Source organism: Mus caroli, chromosome 2 (genome assembly GCF_900094665.2).
Source record: "Mus caroli chromosome 2, CAROLI_EIJ_v1.1, whole genome shotgun sequence".
Taxonomy (NCBI): Eukaryota; Metazoa; Chordata; class Mammalia; order Rodentia; family Muridae; genus Mus; species Mus caroli.
The window spans coordinates 128,558,417-128,576,611 of NC_034571.1; the positions used below are offsets into that span (position 1 = coordinate 128,558,417).

The following is an 18,195-nucleotide window of genomic DNA, read 5'->3' on the forward strand; positions in this document are numbered from 1 at the left end:
GGATGGTTGTGAGCCACCATGTGGTTGCTGGGATTTGAACTCTGGACCTTCGGAAGAGCAGTCGGGTGCTCTTACCCACTGAGCCATCTCACCAGCCCTCTTGGTTTTCTTAAAGTTTTAAAATGCTTCGAATATTTTAGAGCATCCCATATGAATGCCAGTTTTCGAAATAAATGGGATTACTTCAATTTTTTTCAAGTGCCTTTTGGGCTTTGTAAGAATATAGATGTGCCATGGACTTTGAAGTGTATTAATAGATGTTATTTATTTATGTCAGGAAGTAGAGGGAGTATAAGGCCCAGGTTTTCTTTCTTCTGTTCAGTATGTAACAGTCTGTGGACAGAAATGGGGAAAGTGGAGTAAGATTCTATAGATTCAAAAGGACCTGTTACAAGATATCTTTGAAATCAGGCTTAGGCAAAGCAAAAAACAAAACAAAACAAAACACCCTGAGTAATGCCACTGGACAGATGGCATCTGAAGTGACACTTGCCTGAGTTATAACCCAGAACAGCACTTTGTCCTCTCCTCTCTAGTGACTGTTTAGAGGTCCTTTTTGATCTAACCATCTAGTGTTGTCAAGATAACCAGCAAGACTGACAGCCTGTTTTGACTGTCTGAATGGTGCTAACTGTGGCCAACAGTATCTAAACCCAACCCAAGCCTCACCAGCTCTTTCAAACACAGCGACCCATGTGCCTAGCCAGCAGCCTGAATCCTACCAGGTACCATTCTCCATGATCCGAACTAGTTCTAGGAGTCCATTCCGTCTCTAACTCTCTCCAGCTTCTCCCTGGAAAGAGAACAGAATGAAAAACATGTGTGGCTTGGAGACTTTTCAGGCCATGTCAAGGAAAAGGGCCTGATCACTCTTCCATTCCCCAATCTCTGCTTCCAAACCTGGACACATTGTGAGAATGTCAGCCGTTTCCCAAAGGCCTCTGTGATTCTCATTGGGTTGTGTTTCTTCTCTTGAGTTGCAGGCAGATCCCTTGTAGCTTCCTGGTCACTGGTCTCTATAGTTTACTATTTGTTAATTCCATTGTCTCAGGCTTTTTAGCTGTTCTTTCTCAGCCCCATCGTAGCCCAACCCCGTTTCCTTCCTCTCCTTTACACATGCATTGTTGGTGGTGACTTTCACATTTCCTTGCCTGGTTTGTTCTCACCTTTGCCACTATCATCATCTGCCTGTTTGCATTCGGGGTGCCAACCCCTTGGGAGATATGCTGAGTGCCAGAATTTCTTCATGTAGGATCAAGAGAAAGTAGTTGACATGACTTATTTTAATTTATCATTATTTATTTATTATTTAATTTATTATTATTATTATGTTGCTTGATAATTTCATACATGAATATAAAGTATTTAGATCAAAATACAGTCTGTTATTTGGTATATAAACTTTGGTAGCCAGCTCCTATTTTCTCTTAACCTCCACTCTCTACAGTTTCTTGGTTCTTGCACCTCACTTAATCCTGTGTTGAGGGCTATGGTGACAGGAGAATCGTTGGTCTGTAGTCAATGACCCAAGTCATAGTCTTGTTATTACCACTGTCCTGAGAAGCGTACTTCTATCTGTTTTCTGTACCGGGTATTCTAGTAGGCATTCCATAGTAAGCCTTGATTTTGTTGTCTTGATTTTGTGCAAAAGCCTCCTTCAAGCAGGAGATGCTGTTGTTGTGACAGGCTTCTCGAGGACTCCTCCTGCTGCCTAGACCCTGGAAACCCACATCTCTATGGGTTCCCTGTCTGTGTTGTGTCTTCTCAGTCAAGCTGCCTGTGACTGCTTGCACAGCCTTAGTAATAACTGAAACTCCATAACTTGTTTCAGCAATGTAGTGGGACATGTGGGTACTTGAGTGGCACTTAAAGAACCAAGGAATGAAGATTTAAAATATAGAAATGTCCCAATTTGCAGAGCTCACTTTGAGAGTGGTTATTCCTCACTTGGAAGACTTGATTCAAAAACCTGTTATTTATTATATATAAATTATGCATAAGGAGAATGAATTGCAATTAAAATAAAACAGGGCCCTAGTTATCAATGGAGAAGACACCGGTTTCCTGATGCAGGCTCATTCTGCAGTGATCACATCTCCTTCAATTGTCTTGTTCTCTCACTGGTGAGTGATGCTTGCATTAAAGTTACCTTCAGGGTTAAAATGCTGAATAATGGGGACCGACTCATAGAATTACTGATTCTTTTGGTTCAGGACAGGGGATTTCTGAAAAGGACCTAGTAAATTCTTAAATTACCAGCTGGGGAAAACTGCCTCAAAATTACTTGTATATTCACTAGTCTTCCCATTCATGACCGTGAAATACATGAGGAAACTTAATTGTCTTGAGATTTTAGAAGGTTCAGTCCATTGTTTTTATGGCCCCTATGATATCATAGAATCTAGAGTGTCATAGAATCTAGAATTTGCAAGCTGAGCTTCTGAGCATGCCCATGGATATCTTGACAACATTAATTAAAATCAGGGTTCCATCTTAATTGTGGGTAGGAGCATTCCATAGGCAGGGGATCCAGGGCTGAATAAATAGAGAAAATGAGCTCACCCTTAGCAAGCATTCATTCCCCTCAGCCTCTTTTTTGTTTGTTTGTTTGTTTGTTTTGGGGGGTGGGTTTGTTTTGTTTTGTTTTGAGATAGGGTTTCACTGTATAGCCCTGGCTGTCCTGGAACTCACTTTGTAGACCAGGCTGGCCTCGCACTCAGAAATCCGCCTGCCTCTGCCTCCCAAGTGTTGGGATTAAAGGTGTGCACCACCATGCCCGGCTTCCCCTCAACCTCTTATCGGGATGAATGGGGACAGCTTCTTCAATCTCATCCTACCTTGACCTCCGTACCAAGATGAAAGATAGTTTTGAGCCAGAATACACTTTCTCCCTTAAGTTGCTCTTGTCAAGGCATTTTATGGCAGCAATAGAGAAGTAACTAAGAAGCTTGGGTAGAACACCATGGCAGGAGCACATGACAGAGGAAGTTCTTCATCTCACGGTTGCAAGGAGCAGGAGAAAGATGAACAGAGAGAAGCCCAAATTAAGATGTAGCTCCTTCTGACTGCTTGGCTCCTACTCTTATAAGTTTCAGGACCTCTCAAATGGCATCACGGGGTCAAAGAGTCAGCCTCTCTGAGCCAGAATGTGGGTACTCACCAAACACCTCACTTGCTTGTATTTTGGGAGATGCACTCTTTTAGGTGCATCGTGCCTTTCAAATGAATATGCAGAGGCTCACATGGCAGATATAAAGTCTAATCCAGGGGGTATGGGAAGACACCTAAGACTCTATTTCTAACAAGTTCCCTGGAAATATTGCTGCCCCTTGGCCAGGAATCATATGAGAGAGAGAGAGATTGCTGAGATTGTAGTTCAGTGTTAAAGCCCTCACCCCCCACTTATGAAACCATAGGCTACACACCCTCTCCCAAAAAATTAAAAATTAAAAAGAAACAGATTTCTGTTCTCCATCCTCTGAGTCTCCATACCTGCATACTGAGTCAGGAGGTTGGACATGCTCACTTATATTTAAATAATTTCCAAGTTATCTTGCTGCTATTCCAGAAAGAAGGGATGGAAGGAGAGGGAAGGAGCAAGAAGGAGGAAAGGAGAGAGGGAGGAAAAGGAGGGGTGGGGGGCTTTTAAGGTATACCCCAGGCTGGCACTCCTGGCATACTTTACCTAGCAGGTCTATGCTACTGTTGGGTGTATTTCCTTGGGGAGACTTCCACAGTACTTGAAGCAGGGACAGAAGAATGAAGAAAAATTCTGTGAGTGGTCTCCTCAGATGAATAAGGAGATTTGGGCTAATGACGTAGAAAGAGCTGGACTGGGATCTAGGACATGGAAAAGGAAGGAGGAAGCTAAACCACAACCCTGGCCGAGCTGGAGCTCTGTGGATCCCTCTGACCTGGAGCTTGTAGTGATCACCTTGTAAAGCAGTGGTTCTCAACCCGTGGGTCATGACCCTTCGAGGGTCAAACAACCCTTTCACAGGGTTGCCTACGTGAGACCATCAGAGAGCACAGACATTTACATTACAATTCGTAAGAGTATGAAGTAGCAACAAAATAGTTTTATGGTTGGGGGTCATCACAGCATGAGGACATACAGCATCAGGAGGGTTGAGAAGCATTGTTCTAAAGGAAAATTGTTGCTATGGCAACGGAGTTTCAGTTCATGTGGGTTTAGTCTAGTTTTGTTATAATTGTGTGTTTCTGCATTATCTTAATGAGGAGGGGTTCCTTTTGTTTGTGACAGTATTTTCTAGTGTTCTACAGCAAGGAGATACATAATGAGGAAGGCCCAGACATTTGCCAGGAGCGCAATGCTTGATGACTCGGTGTCTGCATGAAGAAAATCAGGTCAAGAAGTGCTAGAAGCCAGACCCAGTGTCCCCAGGCACCTCTTAGTCTCCCACATGCCCAGACAACGCTACACAAGACTCCTCAAGGATTTCATTTTCCTGAGAAGGGATACTGGAATAGGTCACGTCAATCTATAAAGTATAGAAAGGATTATAGAGTAAGAGAACAAAGTGGTTATCAGTGCTAATATGTGTAGTTAGTATGGTCAAGGCTTTGTCTTCAATATTCAGCACAAATAAAGTAAATAAAACTAAAATGTAAAAAAAAAGGGGTGAGACTTTAGGGAAGCCACACCTCTCTGTATTCAGGTACTGCTTTTCCTGTCATGGTGAAGTTACCTGTTACCCCTGCTGCATGTGCCCACCGCAAGCAGCCCTGAGACCCCACCAAGGCATGTCTGTTATCCAATAGCTCAAAGATACACCTCTAAGGGTGACATGCTGTTAAACTATTCAAGCTTACCTACAGCAATTCAAACAGGTGTATCTTAAATCACCACTTTAAAACCTGTTAATCTGGAAATAAGCAAAGGCCTGTAGCTCATGCCTGGAGAAACTTTCCAGAGAAATTCTGGGACTCTACTGACACCTGCTGGCATCTCATCTCCTTAATGTTTGAAAAGAGCAACAAAACATGTCAGGCATTAACATTTCCTGTAGTTACTGGTACTCATACTATGTGTTTGGCCTGAGTCGTGGCATGGACATGGAGGAGGTATAAAGGACCTTGCCTTCCTTGACAGAGAGACGGGGAGCAAGCGATTGGGTGAAAACATCCCAACATGGGACCTGACCCAAGACAGGCTCTGTGACTCTGGGCAAGGCCTTCAGACCTGCTTTCATCTTCATAAAAAGAACACGTCACAGCCTCCCACTCAGGGCTGAGCTATCCCTGAGGATGGTGGTGGCATTTGCGATGCGTGGGTTCTGTCATGAGTGGTGATATCAAAGGTCATCACCTTTCTTTCCATTCTGATAAATAAGAGTCTTCCCCAATGCTGTTTAAAAAAAAAAAAAAAAAGATGAAGGCAGTTTAAGCCTCCTCAATACCTCCCCTCCCCCAGTATCTGGTGGTTATTTCTAGAAACAACTAAATTAGTGTGATCAAAAAATGTTGTTTCTCTGTACCGGCCACTTCTGTGCCCTAGGAAACTGTGGACTTTGTTCTATGTTTTGGAACAGATCTCAAGCCTTCAGGTTGAGAAAAATACTCCCAGTTAATGCCATCCAAATTATTTGTGCTTTTTCTGTCTGCTCCTGGGAAACTGTGTGGGCCTGTGGTTTGTTAGGCCAGTTACAGGATATTCAATAATCTCCGGGGAGCCAAGTCCATATTTAGCCCGACAGAGGAAGAGAGGTCTGGTAATGAGAAAAGAAGCAATTCTTTAAAGCTCCTGTTTCGTTTCTTGATTCTCTCTCTGTGCCCAGACCTTACCTGTTTGTTGAAGCTTTTGATGCTATTTGCAGTTCTCAGAAAATGGCCTTTGCTAGCTGCAAAAGGAAAGGTGCCTCCCAGAGTTCTTCCATCTTCCATCAGAAAGCTGTTAGCAATGTCTGGGACTCTCTGAGGCAATAAAAGCCATTAGCTTCACACCCAACAAAACGGCACTAGTGAGGATGTAGAAGTTAGCACCCTCATGCACTGTTGGAAGAAATGTAAGATGACGTAGCTATCACAGAAAGCAGTATGGCATTTTCTTTAAAAAGTTGAAAGGATCCTCATGTTGTCCTGTGACCCTGCCTGTGGGCATTTATGCCAAGTAATTCATATCAGTTATTTACAGTATCCAAGACGAAGGAGCTCAGGTACCCATGGAGAGAAGAATGGATGGATGAACCGTGGCATGCACATACAATTGCATTCTGCCTTGTAAAAGCAGAATTTGGCACATTAAATGAAAGCATAATGCCGAGAGAAATAGCCAGTCAGAACATGGTAAATCCTGTGTGATTATTCTTGTGCGAGATACTTAGCATAGTTTAAAACATAGACCCAGAAAACTGACTAGCGAGGGTCAGTGGGAGAGGCACAGATGGGGACGATGAGTGCAGGGTATTCAGGATTAGCTAAAGCTCCTGAGACAGAACCATTTATGTCCTGTGTGTTTTTACCGAAATTAACAGGAGAAGACATCAAATAACAAGACCCAAACCACACCGCTATAATGCAGTTATCAGCTCAGGGCTTTCAGATATGAAATCCCTCGTCTGGTAACGTGAAGCCTGGTGTTTGGGGGCAGTGCTGTGCACCAGGAACTTCTGTGACGACAACAGTGCTTCTCCTGGGCACTCTCAGGACAGTGCCTCGAGTCCTCGTCATGGTTTTGGGGCACTTGAATGTCAACTGAGACATCCAATTTTAGACTTGTTCAATTTGAATTTAAGGAATCCTATGATCAATGACAGTGACATTCACATTAATGTGACTACCTATTTCAAAATGTCTTCCTTCCCTTGGCAGTAGCTGCAAACTTAAGGAGGTAGAGTGGGCCGGGGAGGAGCCTTAGCTCTATTTATTCCCAAGCTCCAGTTTGCTGCACAGCATGTCGCCAATGTGTCATTCTTTTGTGGCATTCATTAGCATCAGACATTGGATCCAAAAGCAGTGTTGGCTTTGGTTCATGGGCTAGCCTTTTCTAGAAAAATGTCCTTTTACAGACCCAAAGTTCTTTCCTGTCATGCATAATCTGTCTTCACTTTTCCTTGTAAACCCATGGAGTGATGGTATGAACTGCAGCTGAGGTTCAGGTCCTTATACAGAAGTTTTGTGAACACATCCCTGCTTGCTCTGGGTACCGTGGCAGCAGGCAAGGAATCTTTGACTTTTTAAGGCTTTGCTGGAAAAGACAAACAGGTAAGCTATGTAAGCAGGCCAGATGGAGCATCCTGACACTGCAGTGAAGGGCCTTGTCACATTTGTCCTCTAAACTGGAATAGGTAAACGTATCGGCATGTACTTGTACAGCATGACTTAGAGAAGGCTGAACAACTAAAATAATAAGGCTTATATTGAAACAGGCTGCAAGTGGGAAGCTTAGGAAGCCAGCCAGTGGGTGGCATCTCTTTGAGACAACCCAGTCTTTCATGGCATTGTCATGCCACATTTAACTTAATGGGAAAAATGAAAGCTGCAGAATAAAATACAACCGTGTAAAATATAGATGCCTGTGTGGCAAGGGGGGATAAAAGAAGAGTCTGTAGTTTTATTTCACAGAGGAGACAGGCTGTCTAATAATAATAATAATAATAATAATAATAATGAAAAAGCCTGTACCTGGCAACAGAGGACTGCTCACTGTGGACTTTTTCTCTCTTTTTCTTCCTTTTCCAGCAATGGGTAGAAGGCCTGAGATCAATCATTCACAACTTCAGGGCAAACAACGTCAGTCCGATGACATGCCTCAAGAAGCAGTGAGTTCTGTTTGTCTTGTCTTTTCTTCTAAGGAGTTGTTTAGTAAGCTTTCTGGCTAGGAGGGAATAACTGTATTGCATCCATCAGGCCAGTGTCCACCTTTCCTTCTGTACCCCTGGCTTTGAAAGTTGACCAACTCCCACCTGTACTTAAACCGCTTAAATACATAGCAAGGCATATGTGATATCCTTGTCGTGAGATCTGTAGCAGACAAAAGGTTGGTAGCACAGGTATCAGGCATTCTTTTTGTTGTTGTTGTTTTCTTTTCTTTTTTTGTCTCCTAAACTCCATTTTCTGATGGATAGCTTTGCATGCCTCCCCTGTAGGATAAGTTCTAGGGCACCTCAGGTCTCCACTGCATGATGCTGACAATTTAGGGATATAGCCAAGAGAAGCATTTGGAAAAGCATCCATTGCATAAGTAAAACAGAAAGTTCCCCCCACCCCCAACCCAAGAATACTACTTCCTTTAATGTGCGGTCAGGGTTCTTTGAAATTTCTTTCGAAATTTCAGTCAATGGTTCAGTCAAGTCCTGAAGATCTTACTGCAGGTCACTGTTCCTGGAGTTCCAAGCGGTTTACTACACTGATAGATTGTCATCATGCTCAGATACATTTCTGGGTCAAATAATTGGTTTTCGTGTAGAAATCACAGAAAAGCAGTGGTCTGTAATTGTGCTTGGCTGCCAAATTGTCTGTGGCTTCGTGTGACAACAAATGGCACATAGCTATGAGGTACCAAGACAAGAATATGATGAAGATGCAAATAACCTTGTGGAGATAAACTTCCACGTCTGAAAATGAGGCTCTAGCACCAAGAGAGCGATCCAGTGATTCATCACCCTGCTCAGTGGGCCAACAGGCCAGTCCTTAGGCACTTCCTGAGTAGTCAGCAGGTACTTAATATATGAACTCTGGGTTGTAAACCCCAGCTTTGCCACACTGGGCAAATATTTAGATTCTCAGTCCCCATTTGTGAACCAGATTACTATATGGATGAAATCAGAAAGCACCTCACCTAGTGTCTGGCATCCTCGGTGGAAGGAAGTTATGAAGGCTTGTAGATTCCTATTTGCTGTGCAGCTACGCTTCCTTCCTCAGAGTCATTTTGCTCACTTTCTCAGAGATAACCTTGTGAATGTTGCACACTGTGACTTTGGGTGCTGGTAGCTTCAAGGAATCCTTATACTTAAATGGCCAATATGCAGACACCAGATCTTTGGGCAATGGAGCCACTGTTTACCCACCTACAGGCTGCTTAGCCAGGGTGCAGACCTGCTTACTTGTCCAGAGGATGCATCTCTACTAAATTGAAGTCTCCATGCCTGGGAGATTATACTCCTCTTCCCATGACAAATTCCAATAGGGTAACAGAGCCAGCCCATATGCTACCAAGGGTGGTATATATTGTATGAGGGCATGTAAAGACCAGTTGAAACACAAGTTTGCTTAAGCCAGCTCCCTGCCCATTCTGCCTCCTTCCCTCCTTTTGTCCCTAAAACATCTCCCAAACAAAATAGCAACTTGTGCTTCTGGAACTTAAGATAGAAACTTTCCCAAAGCCATGATAATTTGTAAGTTGTTAGACTGTTAGTGCCTAGAAATAGTAGGAATAAGACTCATTAGCTGAGAACAATCTTGATTCCAGTGTGTTCTGGAATGTTCTGAGACATTGAAGCTCCTCACATGTCCTGAGACCTTGGGGAAGGCAGAGTTACCCAACATTTTGAGACCCTCACTGGGGATTGAAGATGGAGGCGGGCTTCCACTCATTCTCCATCCGAACCTTGGAAGCTGGGAGTAGTGAATCCCCTTTGGCCTTTAGCCTAAGCTGCATTTCTTGCCACCAGAGTGTTTTAAGAAGAGCAAAGCCAACACAACCATAGACAAGTGCCGTGTTTTGCTCAGTGCAAATATCCAAGTTCTAATTCCCCTAATGGTATCAGATTTTAAAACATAGGCCTCTCGGTTAAATTTGAATTTCAGATGTAGCTATTTTACTGTAAATATGTAGTAAATGTTACCAGGACACATTAAAATAGTAGGTTACTCGTCTTAAATGCAAATGTTACTGGGCACATTAAAATCTTAGGGCCCTAAATTCATCCCGTAATGATGGGACTGTTAGGATAGGTGTTCTGTATGAAGAAGCTTTTCTCTGGAGTTCTCAGTGATCTGGAGCAGGTGCGGGTGGATATGCTGGTGGGTTCTGAGGCTGTGTTGCTCTTGTTTTCCAGCTGGATGAAACTGGCCTTTCTGACCAACACAACTGGTAAAATCCCAGTGAGGAGGTAAGTGAGACGCGTGATTCTCTGCGTCACCTTCACCACATCAAGCCAAACAGAGCCTTCCAGACCAAACCAAATGCCCAGGCTGCCACACTAAACCAAAGATCCTCCCTGCCACACCAAATCAAAGGCCCACCCTGCCATGACATAATCAGGCAAGGCTCCTTGCCTTCAAGATATTTCCGGAAGTCTAGACTCTGCTGTTTCATGGCTCAATTTGTAAAAATCACCCATGGAAGTAAAGTTGTACCTCCCTCAGAATAGGAAGCATTAACTATGGTAAAGAATGTCTGGAAAAAAATGTCTGAAAATTGTAGCACTAGATTTTAATCAGTGAATCACATGGCTTTCATGATTTATATTGTGTCTCCCCCTCCAGCCCCGTTACCTGAGCAACAACTACCTCCCTCCTTTCGAGCTGGACCCCAGTACACTGATCTTCTGGCAGGTCTATGCCTCTGGCCAGCACTTCCCCATTGAAGGTTGCTGCTTATGTGGTCCCCAGAGAAGGTGGAGCTTTCCCTAAATTCAACTGCTACGGCAATATACCATAGTGTTTGGCTCCTTCTCACACTCACCAAGAGAAACTGGTTGTCGGTGCTTACATTGCTTATATTGACTGAACATGAGAGAAGTTCATTTCTCACAGCTGGGGAGACTGAGAATGCATGAACAGAGTGCTGTCACGGGCCTTACAAACTGCAGACTGCTTTCTTCCAGTTGTGCCCTCACCTGAGGTTAGAGGGCTAAAGAACCGTCTCAAGGACATTTTTATAATCCTATTCCCAAGAGCTCCACACCCCCTCACCATAAAACCACCTCCCAGAGGCCCCTAATACCAGCACAGTGAAGTTCAGTTAGATTCCATATCAGATGAATTTCATCCCTCACCTCCTAGAGTTAACAGTGACAGAGAACAAAAGGCATATGGAACCCAAAGGGAAGAAGGCAGAAGCCAGACGGATTCTTCCCATGTGCTCTTTAATAGTCCTGACATGGTTCACCCTGGGAGGAGTCCTCACACATCTCTCTTCTCCGCTTCTCAGTTCCTTTCACAGTATAGGGTTTGCTACTGGTCTGTATGTAGCTGGAAGGACTTGTGAGGGTAGCTATGGGAATTCTTGACGAAACTCTCCAGGATCATATTGTTTGATGTTTGTGTATGCATTCACAGACATCAAAGAAGCTTGGCTCAGACTCAGGACATCATCTGTCCACATGAAGCCAGAAGTTATGTGCCCTTAACCTGAAGCAAATGCAGACTCCCTGTATACCAAGCCCCTTTGCCCAGGTTTCTCAACTCAATTCCCCGTTGATGTTGTCTCTGGAGATGAACTTCAGTAAAGACACAGACTTGCAAGTCACCAAAACATAGAAGAGAGCTGTTCGAGACTGACTTACCTTTAGCACACAAGACAAACAAGTCACAAGTGCAGATCATTTGAATGCATGGATGCCATTTAGCCAAGGCATTCAGGTTACTCCTGGCCCTTTCCAGGTTTCTTATCCCACTTCTCTGCTTACATACTCCATTCTACACCAAGCTACTGATCTGTGCCCCTGTGCAAATGTCCATACCCCCACTCACATTGTCACACAGGACAGAATCATCCTAGACACCATCATTTGGGTCCATTCCATAGATCATGGGGACCGTGAACCTAGGTATCCAGGTGATGTCTAGGATACTTATTAACGAGCAACTGGACTACACTGATGGCGTGAGGATGACCCTGTGCACTATCCCTTTTTATTCAACCTCTCATGATTATCGACCAGGTTAAAGATCGCAGGCAGTTGTTGTGACTTTTAAAAACTCCACATGTAGGGTTCTTTGCTGCCTTGTTACTGCTCAAGTGAGCGGAGGTTTTCAATAATATTTTTTCTAACAAGTCAGGTTTAAGTATAGGATAGAAGTTTATAAAAAACAAAAAACAAAAAAAACCCCAAAACCCTGTGGGTGTCCTGACTGGTAGTTGTTACCAAAGACATTTCAGAAGGATTCTTATCTTATTGAAAACCTCCCTTCACTTGAGCAGGAGCAAGGCAGTTATTTCAATGTATCCAAACCATCCTTGTCATAGAGACAGTGTGTGCCCAGACTCAGAGTACATTTGTTGGTGTGGGGACAGAGGGTACATATGTCAGTGCAGAGGGGGAACTCTGTGCATTATGCTTCATTTGTTTTGTTTGTTTTTTCCATAAGATTTGGAAAGTGGACCGAGTGGAATACAAGATTATGATCCAAGTGCTTCTAGCTAGTAGTTCTGGTTTCAGTATCCTGCCTTCCACCCACCATGCTATCATCCCTCAGGGTTGGAGGCCTGTTGAGGTTCTGTGGGTCCCCATACAGCATGTTCACATACAAAATCATTACAACTGTGCTTGAAATGGCCTAGATATTTTGGCATTGACGTGGATTTTGTGTGTGCGTGCATGTCATTATTAATAGGTCCTTAACACAAGACATCTGTGACATGGGGCAGCTTGTTAGAATTGATGCCAAGCCAACAAAAGGGGGACAACTCTCCCAGTAGATAGTCTGCCAAGAGTTAGGTAGAAATTGTTCTGAATGTTTTAATGGATGTGAAGGGTAAACACTTTTAAAAATGTCATTTTTTCACCAACATTTTAGGAGTTTAAAATGGAAACTATTAATATAGTGCACATTGTCTTAAAAGGGGATCCAGCTTCATAGTCATTGTGTAACTTGTGAAAGGCTTCTGCTCTTAAACATTAAGCCTAAATATAATACCCAGGAAATTGCAGGAATGATTGATGAAGGCAGCCTCACTCCTTCCCTCCCTCTTCTCTTTTTTTTATCTATATGATCTTACACATTCTGCCTTTCCCTCAAATTCACCAGCTTGCTGCAGTTCATCATCCCACTTAGACCATTCTCTGAAAGTAACTTGTCTGTCTCACACTCCCTGTAACATGGAGTACTACCTAGACCTAGAGAGTTGGGTGATAGAGATCTGAATGGCTTTGAGCAGTAACTGGAGAGGCTACTAAAGTAGAGACCAAGAGCTTCCATATAATAATACTGGCAACCTGGTCTGCATGACCCATCTATCTAGTCAGGTCCTGAAGCTGCAGGACCCTACAAAGGGTAGTACCCTGGTCCTTCACTTCAGGAGGTCTCCTGTGACTGTGTCAGAAGTCGGTGTTCAAAACTCTCAGAAACATTGAAGAACAGTTATGGGCAAAAAGATGGATTCCCTTGCATTCTAGGCTCATATTCTCTAGTCATTTGTAGGGTAGCCTGGGATACAGAATTTAGCCAGCTCTGTGATAAGACTGAGTACAACTTCAGTGTGCTTGCTTTTGTAAATTTCTTTAAGGGAAGGAGTGACAGTTTGTTTTGAATGAACAAAATCTCATTGAGAAACTTGGAGTGTAGCTTAGTTGGTAGAGATATTGCCTAGTGTATCCAAGTCCTTGGTTTCCATAAATCCAGGTTTGATTGTACACACTCACAATCCCAGAGCAGCAAGGTTGTAGGGTTCTAGGCTGTAGATCCTGTCTCAAAAAACAAAAACAAAAGCGAAACCTCACTTAGCACCTTGTACCTTAAAGCATTAAGCAGATGCCTTTGGCCACAGAATTATATAGAGCACTGGTTCTTAACCTTTGTGTTGCAACCCTTTAGCAAACCTCTATCTCTAAAAATATTTATATTATGATTTATAACTGTAGCAAAATGACAGTTATGAAGTAGCATCAAAAATGACTTTATGGCAGGGGTGGGTCACCACAGCATGAGGAACTGTATTAAAGGGTCACATCATTAGGAAAGTTGAAAACCACTTATATAGAGGTTATAATAATGTCACAGTCCCTTTGTCAGCACACTGCTCTCTGAATGCTGGTTAAAGTGCACCGTTGTGGAAACCAAAGAATGCATATTCCCTCTTTAGCCTCCATAGCACAGTAGATGAATTTTTCAGACTCAGAAATGATTTGGAAAGATGTCTGGAGCAAAGGAAGCAGACATTACTCCAGGGAAATAGTCTGATAAATGCCCTTGTGGCTATTTTTCATTCTGAGGTTATTCTCTTTTTATGTACAATGAGCAAATGTGTCTTGAGGCTGTGCTGCCCAACCCTACTCATGTCTGAGAAGTCAGCACCTCTCTCCTCCATCTCCATGCTCCCTGACCTTCTTGTTCTTCGTCCTGTTTCTTGGCACACAGCCCAGCGCTCACCACACGCCTTCCTTCCTTCCTTGCCTCACTTCCCATGATGCCTTGGTTCTGATGTAGGAGGATGGCTCAGGCTCCATACCCGCTGCCTCGTTCGTGGCCATGGTGATTAGTTTTCATGTTAGAACCAGGCCTGTCTAGCCCATCAGCATTGAGTCATTACTGTGGAGAGTTTTCCCTCCTGATGACAGGTTCTTAACTTTGCTGTGGCACCACATGTATTTCCTCATTGCATCATTTTGTAAAGAAAGACACACTGCCATTTGTCCTTACATTGAAATTGCTAAATGGCATCTACCCCAAGTCAACGTTTAAAAGTTGAACTGGACTCTAAAGACTTGTGAAAATATAGTCATAACACCTTCTATTCTAGAATCCCATTATCCATGTACTTAGTCTGACTACACACCTAGGCGCCACTGTCGGGCTCACTTATCCATAAGTAGAACCGTCTCAAGAACACTTGAATATGCTTCTTGGCATCTTCACGGACCGAGTATAAAACAATAATGGTTTAAACGGACGCATCATAATGCGTTTATGTAAATCTCCTTCCTCTGGGTCTGTTTTGATAAGCTGTGTCCTGCAGCTCAAGTCTATTTTGATAAGCTGTATCCCGCAGCTCCTTCTCACACTCACCAAGAGAAACTGGCTGTTGGCGCTTACATTGACTGAACAGAAATGCTGAGGCATATGTGAAGGTAGCGTGCGAGATGCTAAAGCTCCATTGAAAAGCCACACTTCACAGGTGAAAGTCACCTTAGCCTTCAAGTCAAGTCTACCCACCCCCATTGGAGTTCAGCCTTTCAATAATAATAGTAACTCATGACCAGGGCTCTAGCCAGGGAGTGAATAAAGCCACCTGCGTAGACAAAGCAAGGCTGAGAGCCATGTGCATGCTGTCTGGATACCAAATATCCTCTGATCTCTCCCACTCAGTAATTTTCATTCTAAGTATCTCCCACACATTTATCATGGGGTGGGGGATGTCTCTCTTCCTTTTACATAAGGAAGTTTGACCATTAAGGCATTACAAACTTGACTAGCATCCATGCTCCCTATACTACCTAGTTTAAAAGCTATTGGGCAATACCATGTCCTAGGAAGTACCAAGTTTCTGATGAAGTAACTAATTGGGTCCTTCCCCCATCACGTTTACAGTAAAGTCCCAGACTTTTAGCTGGCTAGCATGGCAGGGTGTCTCAAGCGTGCTTAGATGAAAACAGTTAAAATATGTCTTGTACTGAGTCACTGTGGAACCATGCAAGCCAGGAGAAGAAGAGTCACAGGCCTAGCCAATCTGGCATCTACAGGGCTACTACTGTTTTCCTTAAGTGTGGGCCTCACTCACAGACACCTGTAGAACCACTGCACCACCAGCCACGTAACTTTTTCTTAAGAACACCGTCTCTTAGGATTCGAATGTATCATTGCATTTGTCCAACACCCACTTGGTCACAAGCACCTAATGGGACCTCTTATGTTAGAATCAAGTCTCATCAGTGACAGAGTTGGCCCTGGTAACCAGAGGGAAGCTTGGGAATTGAAAAGCCCCATCAAACACAAGGTAGCTTTATTCTTTTCCTTCCCCTGAACCCACTGTATCCCTAAGGTATTTTGTATTGCTGCATCAGAGAAAGCAGGATGAGCACTAACTCAGTTTGTTTTTTCTTTCTTTCTCTTCTGCGCCAGTATCACTAGAACCTTTGCATCGGGTAAAACAGAAAAGGTGATCTTTCAAGCCCTCAAGGAATTAGGTCTTCCCAGTGGAAAGGTATTCACTAACTTAAACACACTTCTAAATCTGTTTTCATGGTTGTTTGTCTATTCAGGCATATGTGCTAAGCCAGGTGACTGTTAAGCTGACCTCAGTTTGTCAGTCACACGGTGGGCAGTTCATTTTCCTTCTTTCCGTTCGTTAATCACTTGAGAAGTGTTTTAAAATCCAACTAGTTCACTTCAAACTGATTTTTGTCAACTTTATTAAGCTAAGAAAAAGAAAGGACAGGCAGCTGTTCTCTGTACAGTTTATGGAACCTGTTTAGAACACCCAGCCGCGCTGCCTTACCAAGCATAGCAGCAGCATGAATTATTGACTAAGAAATTCAGTTTCTCCAGAAAGCTTTGCACAATTTCATGAAGGATTCCTCTCCCTCCCACACATTTATACTCATGACACTTCGTATTCAAGTCATTAAAATTAGTTTTTACACTGCAAGCAAGACTTATGCCTCTGACTCTGTTTAAAAGTCTTGTTTGTAAGTTGCATTGCAGTGTGATGGGTAAGTTATTGGTTGCTCCAGTACCTTTAGCAGATCCCTTGTGATCCTCTAAATATTCACAAAATAAATGTACTTAAATATTCAGTCTGATTATCCCATAACCTCTATGGGAGCACTTCCTTTCCTTCCTCAAGGAGAGATAGAGAAATGTCTGTGTACTTGGTCAATGAGGGGTTTACCAGAGAAAGCTGTGCTGCAGGCAGGTGTCACCAAGTGTCCCATGTATCACCCATTCCATGGTGACAACCAGGGAAGCCTAACTTCACGTGCTGTGGTTGTCCTAAATGTCCAGGACCATGTCAATTGCAAGTCTCCAAGGAGAAAGATGTTTGTTTGTTTGTTTGTTTGTTTGTTTGTTTTTAAATGCCTGTCCTTCTTTTATTCTCCACAGAATGATGAAATTGAGCCTGCTGCATTTACTTATGAAAAGTTCTATGAACTGACACAAAAGATTTGTCCTCGGACAGATATAGAAGATCTTTTTAAAAAAATGTAAGTTCTAGTTATGAGAAAGTGTCATATAGTACTTGCTATTTTGTCCCTGTAAAATTTGAAACATTGTTTTTTGCTGTAATGTTTAAATATATGTTGCTAGCGCTAGGCCTAGTTAGGGTTACATTTTTCACCCCTTAACTTATTGGTGTAGAAGCCCACCGTGAGTTTTTTAGAAAACTTGACATAGATTAATTACAGCACTTGGAACGTCCCCCCTCCCCCACCCCGGCATTGGCTTTACTAACGACCTACAATTTTAACCTGCTCCTTTAGGTATTAACCAAGTATGTGAACTAACTAGATTTGGTTCGGAATGCTGTTGAGAAGTTCATTCATTCCAGTTATTTCAAATGGATGACTTACATGTTGTTTTTGGAGGAATGTCTCTTGATAATGCTAAAGAATTGCATAGAGCAGTCACTTTCTGTGACCTCGTGGGAATGTTATCTTTCCGCTATCATTGTCCTTGAGTTCCTCGCACCCACCCCTCCCCCCCTCCACTACAGTCTCTGACTACTCTAAGAATTCAGGGTTAGAAAAGGAGTTTAGAATTAATCAACAAATGTCAACATGTAAATCGTACCTACTGTACATCATATACAAAAACTTACTTTTTCTAATACATTTCTTTTCAGCAATGGAGACAAAACTGATTATTTAACGGTAGACCAATTAGTGAGCTTTCTAAACGAAGTAAGCTTTTTCATACATTAACTCCATCAGTCTATGTGCAGTGGCTTGCCTCCCCCGTGTCCTCACTGCATGCTGGCCTCACGCACCCTTTCCTGGCTCGGCTTCTGACCTGCTGATCTTTCCATGGTGGCTTGACCAGGTGCAAAAATCAGCTCCTGTCTGTATGTCCATGTGCTTCCTCCAGGCTGGCTTTGCACACCTCCTGTTGGTCTCACGCTGTGGTTCTGTGTGTAAGTGTGAAATTTGTGATGTATTTATTCAGTTGAATGTGTCTGATGTTGCAAGATGGTTTTTAAGGTAGTTTGATTCTGTTGATCTCGTGAACAGAGAATGGATTGAGTTTGTGACACTAAATTTGGATTCTCCATTGCTAACTTTTCTCATACCTTTGCATGGCCTGGAAACCTGTATTTTTTTTTTTTGCCTTTTAATGGATTGCATGTAAGAAAAA

The 18,195-nt window shown here is 43.0% G+C and overlaps 1 protein-coding gene across 10 annotated transcripts in view; it reads left to right on the plus strand.

Moving 5' to 3' along the window:
* Plcb4 (phospholipase C beta 4) overlaps positions 1-18,195 on the plus strand; it is a 353,082-nt gene that overhangs the window by 261,987 nt on the left and 72,900 nt on the right. For 9 of the 10 annotated variants that reach the window (XM_029473927.1, XM_029473924.1, XM_029473932.1 and 6 more), the window contains 5 exons: positions 7,702-7,781; positions 10,020-10,073; positions 15,967-16,048; positions 16,948-17,048; positions 17,687-17,744. In XM_029473927.1, coding sequence (XP_029329787.1) covers positions 7,702-7,781; positions 10,020-10,073; positions 15,967-16,048; positions 16,948-17,048; positions 17,687-17,744 — 375 coding nt within the window. The remainder of the gene's footprint in view (positions 1-7,701; positions 7,782-10,019; positions 10,074-15,966; positions 16,049-16,947; positions 17,049-17,686; positions 17,745-18,195) is intronic. The other variant, XM_029473937.1, reaches the window with a different exon arrangement.